The sequence below is a fragment of the Primulina tabacum genome, unplaced genomic scaffold, assembly GCF_025594145.1.
Source record: "Primulina tabacum isolate GXHZ01 unplaced genomic scaffold, ASM2559414v2 Contig799, whole genome shotgun sequence".
Taxonomy (NCBI): domain Eukaryota; kingdom Viridiplantae; phylum Streptophyta; class Magnoliopsida; order Lamiales; family Gesneriaceae; genus Primulina; species Primulina tabacum.
Window position 1 is genome coordinate 1 of NW_027459919.1, and position 13,657 is coordinate 13,657.

At 35.1% G+C, this 13,657-nt stretch overlaps 1 protein-coding gene and 1 long non-coding RNA gene across 2 annotated transcripts; both read right to left on the reverse strand.

The window, feature by feature from the left end:
* Positions 1-421: 421 nt before the first annotated feature.
* Positions 422-6,388, reverse strand: LOC142535131 (uncharacterized; the record flags this gene model as incomplete). The annotated part of the gene is made up of 5 exons (XM_075641676.1): positions 6,291-6,388; positions 5,734-6,207; positions 5,409-5,663; positions 5,081-5,325; positions 422-428 (listed from the first exon to the last, which is right to left on the reverse strand). Coding segments are annotated over exons 1-5 (1,056 nt in total), but the record flags the coding sequence as incomplete, so codon positions are not given.
* Positions 6,389-7,040: 652 nt separating this feature from the next.
* On the reverse strand, positions 7,041-12,627 carry LOC142535134 (uncharacterized). The gene is made up of 4 exons (XR_012817390.1): positions 12,243-12,627; positions 11,517-11,567; positions 11,089-11,164; positions 7,041-7,308 (listed from the first exon to the last, which is right to left on the reverse strand). It is a non-coding gene; the product is annotated as an uncharacterized LOC142535134 (long non-coding RNA).
* Between the last annotated feature and the right edge of the window lie 1,030 nt (positions 12,628-13,657).

Below are 13,657 nucleotides of genomic sequence, written 5' to 3' on the forward strand. Positions count from 1 at the left end.
ATTACTCGTTGGGTCGTTCTGAAGGAGACTAGATCGGCTCTTTGCAAAAATCTGTCTGATTTTTTTTATCCTTCTGGTAAAATTTTCCCCAACTAGATTATAAACCTGGCGGTAACCATCCCACCGTATAAGGATCATAGTTCGGAAATCCTTTCCCATATCCAATTGAATCCTAACAGTACTTTGAACATAATAACTTGACAAATCTTGAAGAAAATATATAATGAACAAGGAATTATGCTCGAACGAACTTTCAAAAACTCAAGGGAGATTCGTACATAAATTATAATTTTTTTAAACGCAAGCACACTTCAAAGAAAAGATGTGGTAACAAAAACTCACTTACGAAAGAATTATACATAACAAAAGCGCACTTATGAAGGACAAGTGTGCGTATTATAGTATAACAAAACCCACTTACCTTGGACCTGGAAGAAAACATGAAGAATTCGAAAACCATAGAAGAATCGTGCAACTGGCACTTCGAAGACGCAGCTACACCATCGCCCGAAAAATCAGCCGTCTTGAAAAATTCATTGTGCCTTATTGAACCGTTGGATCGGGCTCAAATTTTCACAGTATGTTCAAAGTACGTCGAAAAAGTTATGAACGGTGAAGATCGGGTTTTAAGTCGTTTTATCCTGTTATGGAGGAAAACCGTAGGTATGTTTTTTTTTCGCGCAGAATATGAGCAGTTTTTCTTACGAAGGCTATAAACGAAAAACTAACCGTTTGATTTGGCTGAAATTTGGATATGTTATTATAAACATATGAAAGCATATTCTGAACAGTGGAGATCGGATTCCTTCTACCCGAGCGAGAGAAACGAATTTCTGAACATGGACAGAATTTTGATAACTCGTGCAGAATTTTTGGAAGGGAATTTCGAAAATTAGAGAGCAAAACCAAAAATTTGATGTGTAAATGAGGTGTAAATTCTGAATGGGAGCTTCTCCTATTTATAGAGATGTGACTGCTATCATGATTGTGTATTATCCGCGCGTTTGAACTTTTAAATTAAACTTTAAATCTAGGATAATTATCATATCAAATATTAGATCTTTATCTGATATCATATCATATCAAATCTTAGATCTTTATCTGATATCTGTATCATATCAAATTTTAGATCTTGGTTTATTTATCCCAAAATTAGCCTTAGCATCAAAATTCTTATCTCCTGAAAAGAATCGGTGTTTTACATCTTAGGCTTGCTTTATTTATTTTTCCTGTGAAGTATTGTGGAGTGTTGTTGTTGGATTGGGATTTGATGATGGAACGGTGATTTGGTGGTGGTGTTGGAATCAAAGCAATTGAATGGCCTAAACACTCATTTCGTCTCAGAAATCCATAAAGCAAGCTCTAAATCCCTTCTGTTCTTCATTTTCTTCAACTCACTGGAACCAAAACCCCAATCCGTAAGATCACGTACATTTCAACTTCTTTGATAGCCTGTAGGACTAATCCATACTTTATTACTGTATCATTTTCGTGTCTCGAGTTTCTTGAAATTCTAAATTGGGCAACAATTACTGGAAATATGTTCTTTCCTTGGCTGTTGCAACTACAGCGAATTCCTTGAAAATAATTTTAGTCATTACTACTCTCGATTACCAATCTTTGAGCTAGGTACAATATATGATATCCCGAGAACGCTTGATAATGATCCAGGATTCCTTCGGTTTTTGAAGAGTTAAATTCCTTGGGGATTATACACTCCTCTTGGTCTAGTAAAAAGATTTTACAGTAACATGTTGTCTCTTTAGCTTAAAATTCATCATCTTCTTTGAGATGTGTCGGTTCCTCGGCCCAAATCCCGTGGACTCCACCATGTCTCTGAATTGACTCCCTCGAATCATTGTGTTTTGATTCATACTTCTCTTCTTCTCACCATCAATATGATTACATCTCCATTTCTTCTAAAAAATCTTTCCTTTAGGAACAAAACATTTCTTTATTTCATTCCTTGGAATTACCTGCTACCCATTCTCTTTGATGACCAATCCCGAGCCTTCTTCTAGGAGTTTACTATATTTATCTCTTCTTGCAGTGATTCCTTATGCACTAACTCCCTGGGCTCTTCTTTCATTAGTTTGAAATTCTCTAGAAATATGACAATGCGTGTATCACAATCTATGGAGACTTAAAACTTTCTCACACAAAAGTCAAGTGTTTTGCGTTCCTTCACATCTTCTTCGCTAATTGATTCATTATATTCATCACTAGATTTGTTCTTCGTACCCGATCTACCAAATTTAGATTTGATTTTCATCTAGCTAAGCTTCTTTCTCCTAGAAGCAGCTCGTTCCATGAATAACCTTCTTTTTGTGTCCAAATGAGTAGCTTAAGAAACCTTTTATGATGGGCCACTCTCCAAGCTTCACCAAACTCCCTCCTAGCAAGAAGCACAAATCGAATTCTCGTTACCTGGTCCTTACCTCTTGGACTCGTCTTTGCTCACGTGTTCATGTCTAACATGTTCAACAGATTTTCTCCCAAGTTCTGATCTTCTTGACTTGAGGTAAGATGGATTCTTACTGTCATGGTAGTTCATGGATATTTGATGAGACGGCTTCCATTGAAACCACTGGTTTTTGTCAATTGGCCTTCTCGAGAAATATCGGTTCCTCGGCCCAAAGACCGTAGACTTGCCAATATTTCTGAAATACTTATGCAGAACAAATCTAACCCGTGAGAACCACGATTTTTGACCATGTACTTATTTATTTAAATATAGAAATGTATAAAAATGTATTATGATATTATTGTAAAAAAAATAAATTAGAAAATATTAAATTATACATGGTATTCGAATTTTCAATAAATACACGAAATTCGAAAATCTAGTACAATATATTCAATAATTTTGAAACTTAAGTATAGGATATCAATAAAATTTGGAAGAAATATTACACGCAAGATAACTTTTGCTCAACAAAGAAATTAATGAATTCAACGTAGTATAGGTACATCATGAATATGTACAAGAAAGTAGTCTACATTCAACCACCCAGTCTAATATAAATTTTGAAATTGTATATACTTGGGAACCAAGTTTTCGAAATTTGGTAAGTTAATGTGTATCGAATAATTTCCCACAGGAGTTAAAAGGAAACATATTTTGATAGTTTTATCATAAAGTTCTAGAAAAATCTTATTGAATTAAAAGTTTAGCCTACATGCAAATTTTATGTCACTAAAATTTTAAAACGTGATTTACATTGGTAAAACGTGATATTACCTCAAAAAATTAAAAAAATAATAATAAGTATATTGTATTTTTATGCAGTTATGCAACCGACGATTTTTTCTGATATGAAATGTGACATTTCCGAACTGAAGGACGATAATTATAAAATATGAAAATAAAGAATTCTTCTTCAATTAGGGTGTAAGATATTGATTAATATGCTATACGGAAAGACGAACTGTTTGTTATTGTTGAAAACAACATTCCAGATGATGTTGATCTTTATGAAAAATGGGAGTGATCTAATCGACTCTGAGTAAGGTTCATAAAGACCAAAATATGTGCTGATATACGACGTTCCGTCGATCAGCATAATAATATCAAAGAATTTCTAAATGCTATTGATGAACAATTTCAGTCTTCAGATAAGGTATTTTCCGTCTTCCTAATTATGGAATTCTCTTCATCAAGGCTCATCAGTGTGAGAGGTGTGCGAGAGCACATCATGAATATGCGGGACATAACTGCTCGACTCAAAACACTTGAAGTGGAAATGTCTGAAACTTTTCTTGTGCACTATATTTTATGCACTATTCCACAAAAATATGGACCCTTCAAAATTTCCTCCAACACACATAAGGATAAGTGGTCAATAAATGAATTAATGATCATGTGTGTTCAAGAGGAAAAAAGTTGTTAATAGAAAAAAATGATAATGCTTCTATGACTACACAAGGAAAGTATAAGAAACAGGCCAAAGTCAAGGAAAAAGGGAAATGAATAATTCCACCCCAACCTGAAATCAAGAAAGAATAAAGGGAAATGAATAATTGCCATCCCAACATGAAATCAAGAAAGAATCCAAGTGATTATTCTGTAAAAAGGACAAGACACATAAATTTAAAGATTGGCTTGAAAAGAAAGATATTCATATTTCATTTGTATGTTATGAATCTAATATGATTGATATGATTTATAACACATGGTGGATTGATTCTGGTTCTATAATTCATGTTACAAATACCTTGTAGAGTATGTAAAGCCTAAGGAACCTCTAGAAAATGAGCGGAACATCTATTCGAGAAACAAGATGTCTTCGCATTTGGAGGCTATTGAGACTTGTTGCCTTATATTGGATAGTAGTTTTATTTTAAAATGAGAAAAGACATTTTAGGTCCCTAGTCTTTCTAGGAATTTAATTTCACTTTCAAATCTTGTACCCCATTGATTATTCCTTTCATTTTTTGGATAAATCAATAAATTTATTTTATAAATCAAATATTGTTGGAAATGGTACAATGATTGATGGTCTTTTCTCTATTTCTTTACAAAATAATAATATCACTATGCATGTTCAAAAAGGTATTAAAAGATGTGTTATAAATGAAGATTCATCTATATCGTGGCACAGGAGATTGGGACACATCTCCATAGAGAGGATTAAAAGATTAGTGAATGATGGAATACTTAGTACTTTAGATTTTACCGATTTTGATATTTGTGTGGACTGCATAAAGGGAAAGCAGACCAATATGTATAAAAAGGGTGTGAAGAGGAGTACATAAATATTAGAAATCAAACGTTCAGATATGTTTTGTCCAGATATGGACATGCAAAGTCCGAAATATTTCATCTCCTTCGTTGATGATTACTCACATACATGTATATTTACATGCTTCATAACAAAAATGAAGCCTTTAAGGTTTTTACGGATGAAGTGGATAAGCAATGTGGAAAACAAATTAAGATCGTGAGACACTACTATAAACTTGTCAGTCTTGTTGTCTTTTTATACAGATGCTTACAATTTCCAACAGAATAATGTGAATATGATAAATTAATTAAGTTTATACAGCTTAAGTGGTCAACAAACAAAAGAAGAAGATTTACCACATGTACACAACTATACAATTGGCAGATATTGGATCCAAACTATAGAAAGGAATGATGTCTTCAAGGTGCAGAAGTAGTTCGTAACTCTCGTCAAATAAATCATGATAAAAAAGCAGTGATAAATTTTGTTCATCGGTTAGAGCACGTTTACAATAACAATACAAAAGATGTAAAGATCTTGGCACACTTGAAGACAAACCAATCTTATTTCTGTGGTCGACATTTTTCTTCTTTTGAAGCTTCTAAACATTGCAAATGTACATATGTTAGCTGCAATATTGAATTATTTATGATACTTTAAATTTAAATATAAATTGACATTTACCTCATCTTGAATTACTACGAAGTGTGCTGGCCAAGCTACATGTGTTCCAACAGCATCACCAACAGTATCACATTCGTTTGGAATTGGAAATGATAAATGTGCTAATTTTTCCACAGCATTATCAATGGATACGTGCATGCAAGTAATGGGTGATGGAACACCATGAAATAATTTATCATCCGCATTGACATGGACAATTGTACCGTAGGCAACAATGTTGGTCCTAGATTCCAATGCCAATGCAACCGGCTTGCCCTAGAAGACAAATAATCATGTTATAAATTGATACAAATCATAGTCATGGACAATTGCAATAATCAGATACCTGCAGAAACTCAGCATTGCTCAAAGTTTTCACGTCATCATCATGCGAAGTTGCATAGTTGCTTGCACCCTTTTTGATTTTATCGTCACTCATGGGATGCAACTTTACTGAGCAACTACCTTTTTCTTCAATGTCAAAGTTGCTTGCACCCTTTTTGAACATTTCTTCAAGTCTCTGTATGCGTGCATCTTGATCTGATATGCGTGCATTTTGTTCTGCGATTCGTGCATCTTGTTTTGAGATTAATATCTTTGCCTCCATCAACTCCTTTGTTTGATTAAGAAATATATGGTCATCACCAAAAGGACTCTTCCATACTCTACCAATATTAAAGTAGATGCTTGGAGTGATATGACCTCCAACACCTCTCACACGACCAGAATGTTCATATGAATCCAGAGCTTTCGTAAGGATATCATTTTTTCCCTCTTCATATTGCAACGTACCCTCGATTTTTTGTTGCACATAACCATCCTGTCATGCACAAAAGAACAAGATAATTACTAAAAACAGTTATAATGAATAAAATTATTCATTTTCATGTATTGTTTGCTTACAATCTTTTCTATTGCCGATTTCAACTCATCGCCTTCATATTGACCCTTCTTATTGACCCGTCCTTTCTTCCACATAATTGCTCGATTTATATCATCATCGTCACATACTCATCTGCCTACAAACAATATGTATGTTATCAACAAATTTAAAAATCACATAGCATGGACTTAGTAAACTTTTCGAATTAACTCAGTTTCTCATACTTACTATTTCGTCGGCGAAACGTGCATATCCTTTCCGAGACATACGATGGGGGTATATGTTTTGCTTTCTTCTCTTCTTTTGTTCATCACGCAATTTCTAGTTAATTGAAAATTGCCCACATATATCATATGTCAATTGAAATAATTTGTTATGGTCTACTAATTTGAAAGTAACAAATTAAGAATCTTACCATGAAGTCATCAGACAAGCGACTGATTACAAATGAACTCCAATCATCTCGTGTAATACCAAACCCAGTAGGTGGTTCTTTCAAATCCTCAGTGTGATCCCGCTTGTTAAAAATGAACTTTTGAGTGAGAAAAGCTTTAAACTGTCGCCACTTGTTATTTGCAGAGTTCAGACATCCCTTCTTCCAGCTTTGATCAACATTGTACGTCAGCTGTAGAAGTCATATTAACCCATAACATTAAACATATCATAACCATATGAAAAATAATTAAAATAGTCAAAACATTATAACTTACATTAACCGATTCCCATATTAAATCTTTGACATCATTTAGAACCATTTTCCAAGTCTGATAACTTATCTTTACCTTTTCTCAAACAAGAACACCAATATAACTTTGCATCTCACCTGCAAATTCTCCAACTGGCTGTCCCAATTTATTGAACCTCACATCCTTTCTGATTCCATGAACCCTTTGCCTAACAAGCCTATCCAAATGTGTACGGCCTCTAGATGATTTTGTTGTTTCCGTCTCTGTAGATTCCAAAACTGTTTCGCCCCCACAACTATTGTCATTGGCAGAATATGCAGTATTCTGTTTAGGCTTCTCGTTCTTTGACATCCTGCAAGCATTTACAATTTGTTAGGCAATCAGAAAAATGCATTATGCAATGCATGTCATAAAAAAATTAGTACTCAGTTCTTTATTTTTCTTTCTACATGAAAATGTAATATGCAGAACAGTAAAGGAATGTAACCTATCATGCTGGTTCAAGTCATTTAGGATTGCACTTAATTATTGTCAATCCAATACCCATCACAATGTTCACGAATGCATGGAGGTTCATTTTCATCTATTCCATCAACATCCATTGATATAAACCCTCGCGTAAAACATTGATAGTGGGATACATCATTCTCCAATTCATCACCATTCATGTAGTGAATATACTCTCTTGTGGGACTTGCAAGTACAACATGCCATGCAGGATCTTGAGGATCTTCAATGTAAAACACCTGCTTTGCTTGACTGCCCAAGATAAAAGAGTCAGACTTGAATCCAATTCTCTTCAGGTTTACCAACGTGAAACCAAGATCATCAACTTTAATACCGTTAATATTTTCAACCCAATTACATTTAAACATTGGAATTTGAAACATTTGGTAATCAAGTTCCCATATTTCTTGAATAACTCCATAAAAAATCATGTCTGACACAACTGGATTTTTATCCTTTGCACTAGCAACTTGCATTGTCGTTGCGACTAAGCTTACTCCGGAATTTTGCACAACTCGTACATCATCTCGCTCTTTTGTATGATAAGTGACCCCATCAATCAAATAACTAGAGTATTTTAACACTTGTTTGCTAGGTCCGCGCGCTACCCACTTCAATTTTTCTGAAATTTCACGAGTGGAATTGCCAACTGCACTTGCAACCTATATTTCACAAAGTGCTAAAATTTAACCCTAAGTTTTAAAAAAAACTCCATGATATTGATATTTAGACAACTTACAGTATCACGTAACCAGTTAATAAAGGTTCGGTTATGCTCATCTTGTAACCACCTTTTGGACTTTGCTTTATGGGGAAATTTTGCATCCAAAAATGTCATGTGTTCCCTGATGAAATGATTAAGGATAAGTTAACCAATTGAATGTAAAAGAATAGCAAGAAAGTATTACTAAGTCAAAGAAATTACTCGATATAAGGCTCAACGTCAACATCATTTTCCAGTAGATAACGATGTGCTTGATTCAACTCATCATCACTAGTGTAGTGCATTACTGAACCAGACAGAGGCTTAGTGAGTTGTACTCTCCGATGCATTGATGGGATACCAATTGTATCTACACTAGACATGTAGTCCGAGCAAAATTCCACAGCCTCTTCAGCAATATAACGTTCGGCTATACACCCTTCAGGCCGATTGCGATTTTGCACATAGCCTTTCAATATCTTCATGAATCTTTCAAATGGATACATATGCCTAAACCAAACCGGTCCACACAATTTTATTTCGCGTACAAGATGAACGGTTAAATGAATCATTATATCAAAAAAAGATGGGGGGAAATATTTCTCCAGTAAACACAATATCATCACAATCTCTCTTTGTATCTCATCCAACTTTGAGACATCTATCACTTTATTGTATAACACATTGAAGAACCCACACAACTGAGTGATAGTATCTCTAACATGTTTATGTAGGACACCTCGTATGGCCACTGGAAGCAATTGTTGCATCAAAGTGTGATAGTCGTGTGACTTAAGGCCAACAAGTTTCAAGTCCTTCATCGACACGAGGTTTTTAATATTAGATGAGTAACCCGTAGGGACCTTTATTCCAAACAGAGAATTGCAAAATTTTCTTTTCTCAGACTTGCTTAGAGTATAACAGGCTGCTGGCAAATACGTTCTTTTCTCCCCCATCTTTGGTATCAAATCAGTCCTCAAATTCATCTCCATGAGATCTGGTCTTGCTGCAACTCCATCCTTCGTTTTTCCTGGAATGTCAAGTAACGTACCGATGAGACTTTCACAAACATTTTTTTCAATATGCATCACATCAAGAACATGTCGAACATGTAGATGTTTCCAATACTCAAGTTCAAAGAATATAGATTTCTTTTTCCAACATGATTTCTCATCACCTACCTTCAACTGAAGCTTCCCACTCATTTTTCCCAGGTGATAATTAATTCTTTCAACTCTTTCTAAAACTTCATGCCCAGTTAATGGTTTTGGTGCGAGTTTAAACTCTTGGTTCCCATTAAATGCTTTCTTTTGCCTTCGATATGGATGACTTGTAGGAAGAAACCTTCTATGGACTGTATACACAATTTTTCTACTATGCTTCAACCTCGTCGAATATGTTTCTTCACCACATATTGGACATGCATGATATCCTTTCACAATACAACCTGACATGTTCCCATATGCAGGAAAATCATTGATCGTCCATAGTAACACAGCTCTAAGCGAGAACATTTCTTTTCGATATGCATCATATGTATCAACACCATTATCCCATAAAAATTTTAATTCGTCAATTAGAGGTGCTAAGTAGACATCAATATCATTTCCCGGTTGTTTGGGACCAGAAATCAACAAAGTGAGCATCATAAATTCTTTTCATACACAAACTTGGAGGAAGGTTGTAAGTGATCATCACAATTGGCCAACAACTATATGCAGAACTCATCGAACTATGTGGATTCATGCCGTTTGCTGATATGGCCAATCTTAGATTTCTTGGCTCGGAAGCAAAATTTGGCCAGTTGTGATCCACTACTTTCCAAGAGGGTGCATCAGCCGGATGACGCAAGTATCCATCACGAATTCTTTTATCAGCATGCCAAGTTAATTCCTTATATATCACCTTCTGCTGAAACCATCTTTGAAATCTGGGAATAGGTGGGAAGTACCAAAGGACCTTTGCAGGAACTCCTCCATTTATCGTAGAATTTTTACCCAACTTCCACCTTGACATCCCGCAAATAGGGCAACTGGTAAATCCTCATACTCCTTCCGGTATAAGATACAATCATTAGGACAAGCATGAATTTTCACATAATCCATCCCTAAAGCACATAAGCTTTTCTTTGCATCATACAAAGATAAAGGCAATTCATTGTCATCTGGAAGCATTTGCCCAAACAAACCAAGTAAATCAGTGAAACTTTTATCACTCCAACTATATTTTGCCTTCAAGTTATATAATTTCACAAGTGCAGATAACTTTGTAAATTTAACACATCCAGGATATAAAGGTTTCTCGGCATCTTCAAGTAGCTTATGGAATTGGTTTGGATTCTTAGCATAACTAAAATATGCACCATGTACCATACTTATAGGTTCCTCGGTAAAATATTTGCGTTCATCTTGCCCTACTCGATCACTATCATTCATTGAGTTCCCGAACTTAGATCTTTCGCCATGCCAAATCCATGTATGATATGTTAAATCTATACCATTACAACACAAATGAGCCCTTATAGTGTCAATAACTTTCGTCTTTAGATTACCACATTTTGGACATGGGCAAGGCATTGCATTCGGATTGTTAGCGTTTCGCGATGCAAACTGCAAGAAATACTCCACCCCAACCTCATATTCATGTGACAACCTGTTCTTTGACATCCAATCTTTGTCCATCCAATCTTTGTCCATTATACGTACCACTAACCACCCATCAATGAGTCAAATCCTTCAAAACAATTGTACAAACACTATTAAGTTGGTGTTCAAAAGAGTTGTAAACAACAAAATTAGACATCAATGTTGTGATGAATCTATCAACAATGCTCGTGTTACATAGCTTCATTCGTTGTATTTTTGTGGCGATGGCTTTATCAAAAATGACATTAATTTATTTCGTAAATATGCAGAAACATACCTGCAAGAAACCGTCGCCACAGCTTTTTTACCGACTGTAAACTTGAAAGTAAGCAAATTTCCTACCCCACTGTCACCTTCAATTTTGTGCACATAAAGAATGAAAAATTCATATCAGGCCCATCACGTGACACAACTACACTTGAAAAACAACCATAACAAAGGAATTACCGCTCAAATCCGCATCAAAGAAGCTTGCTCAGACTAGCTAAAGTACAAGCTTGAAGGATTTATATTCAATGAGAATAACTCAAACTTGTTCTTAACCCAAAATTCATATAATCAGCTTGTATGAGCTCAATTCAGCCCAATAAAATAAAGCAATTAAAACTTGAGCTCGACAAGAAATATAACATTCTCGACTCATTCTTTATATGCGTCTGAAACTACAATATTTAAATCACAAAAAACCACGAAAAAGGCACCGACCTTTGCGAATGTACTCTTCCCAGATCCATTCTTTCCCATCACAGCATGAACCTTTCATATCCAACAACCAAATTAGGAGTCAAAGAAACTGAAAAACTATGTGCTTACAACTAGAATTAGAGTAAAACCTTTATTTGTCTCAATATTTACTTTTGTTCAATAAAAGATATATATATAGTTTTAGTTTCCCTCTCAACCATCATTATTAATTCGTCTCACTAAAAATATACATGCTTTATCGAAAAAAGAAAATATCAACAAAAAAAAGGTTTTGCCAAAAATTTGCAAGGAAAAAAAAACCTAGTTTAAGCAAATTCTCGAACACCTACGCTACAATATAAAAGTGGTCATGTGATTACAAAATATTCAACTCGAATCCTTCCAACAGATGCAATACATCACCGTGGAACACAAATTAAATTCATAAAGCCGATTTGAATGCAACAAAAATGTCAATGTCTTTCCGCATAATATCCATAAAACGGTATATAATATTGTGATCTTCAAGATTACACAGCAGAATTGTGAAAAGATAAATTACATTTCGTTATCAAACTATCATCTTGCCCACTTAACATCTATACCCGTCCAACTTAGCCCCCACTTAACTGTTTATCATAATTGCATCAAATTGGGTGGAAAAAATACATATGCAGCAAAATGGAATAAACCATATCGACATCATTTTGTATACCACACAAGGGGGGAAAAACTTAAATTAGGTACCTCGCCTTCGTGAACCGTAAGATTAACGCCTTTAAGAATGGGCTGCTTGCACTCCGCGATTACGGCGGAGAGATTTTTGACAACAAGCAGGAGTTTCGAAGCGCCACCGCCGGCGGAGGTGGAAGAGGGCAGGGTCTCAAAAGACTGTGTTCGCTTTTATGCTTTGTGAAAGGGAAAGGTAAAGCAATGGGTAGCTCTCTCGATCAGACTGTGTTCGCTTTCTTTGCTGCGTGTTGCAATGGGTAGCTCTCTCGATCAGATAAAAGATAATGGTGTCTTCTTGGCGAACCAAGGTCGCGAATTTGATGGCTAGATCGCACGGTGGTCGGCCGTTTTTCCTTGGCATTGAGAAGCGGCGGCGTCGGATTGGGATTTTGGGGGGAAGAGGGCGATGTAGCGTGGGAATGGGTTTGGGTTTTCTTTCTTTTTCTTCTCCCTTTTATTGCAAGTGTATATAACACTACAAATTTTTTTAAAAAAAATTATACCACAACGGTTTTTGTAAACCCGTTGTCGTTAACCATATAAAAACCTAAGAAAAGACAACGTTTTAAAAAACTGTTGTCATAGCTCTAATAAAACCAGCTGAAAGACAACGGTTTTTAAAAACCGTTGTCGTAGCCCAAAAAAACACAATAATAGACAACGGTTCGGTGGAGAATATTATGGTAAATACATTGAGAATGGACAGACACCTTGTCCGTTTGCGAAGTTTCTCCAAGAGCATGGGAATATGTATATATTAAATCGAGTTCCAACTAAGGCTGTTCCAAATACGCCATTTGAATTATTAAAATGTTGAAAACTGAGTTTGCAACATATATACATTTGGGGTTTTCATTCAGAAATAAGAGTTTGTAACTCACATGAAAAGAAACTGGACCCAAGAACTATAAGTTGATATTTCATCGGATATGCCCAAAAATCCAAAGGGTACAGATTATATTGTAAACCTCAAAACACTAGAATTTTAGAATCAAGAAATGCAAAATTTATTTAAAATGACTTGATTAGTGGGAGTGATCATTCAAATGACATAGTTTTTTTAGAAAGATCACAATAATTCACAACCCCTCTTATTCAAATGATAGATTGATCGTTATTCACACTCCTCAAGACCAAACAAGTGTTAGGCAACCGGTTACTAAAGTTCCAAAAATCGCTGATGAAAATCTAGTAGATCAAGTTGTTAATGAAGAACAACAAGAAATTGTTGATCAACCAAACAACCTAAGGAGATCTACTAGAATTAGAAGATCAACTATATCTAGTGATTATGTTGTGTATTTACAAAAATTGGATTTTAACATTGGAGCTGAAAATGATCCTGAAACGTTTTTAAAATCCATTGGTTGTAATGAATCAAAATTATGGTTTAGTGCTATGAAAAAAGAGATGAATTCTATGGCATTTAT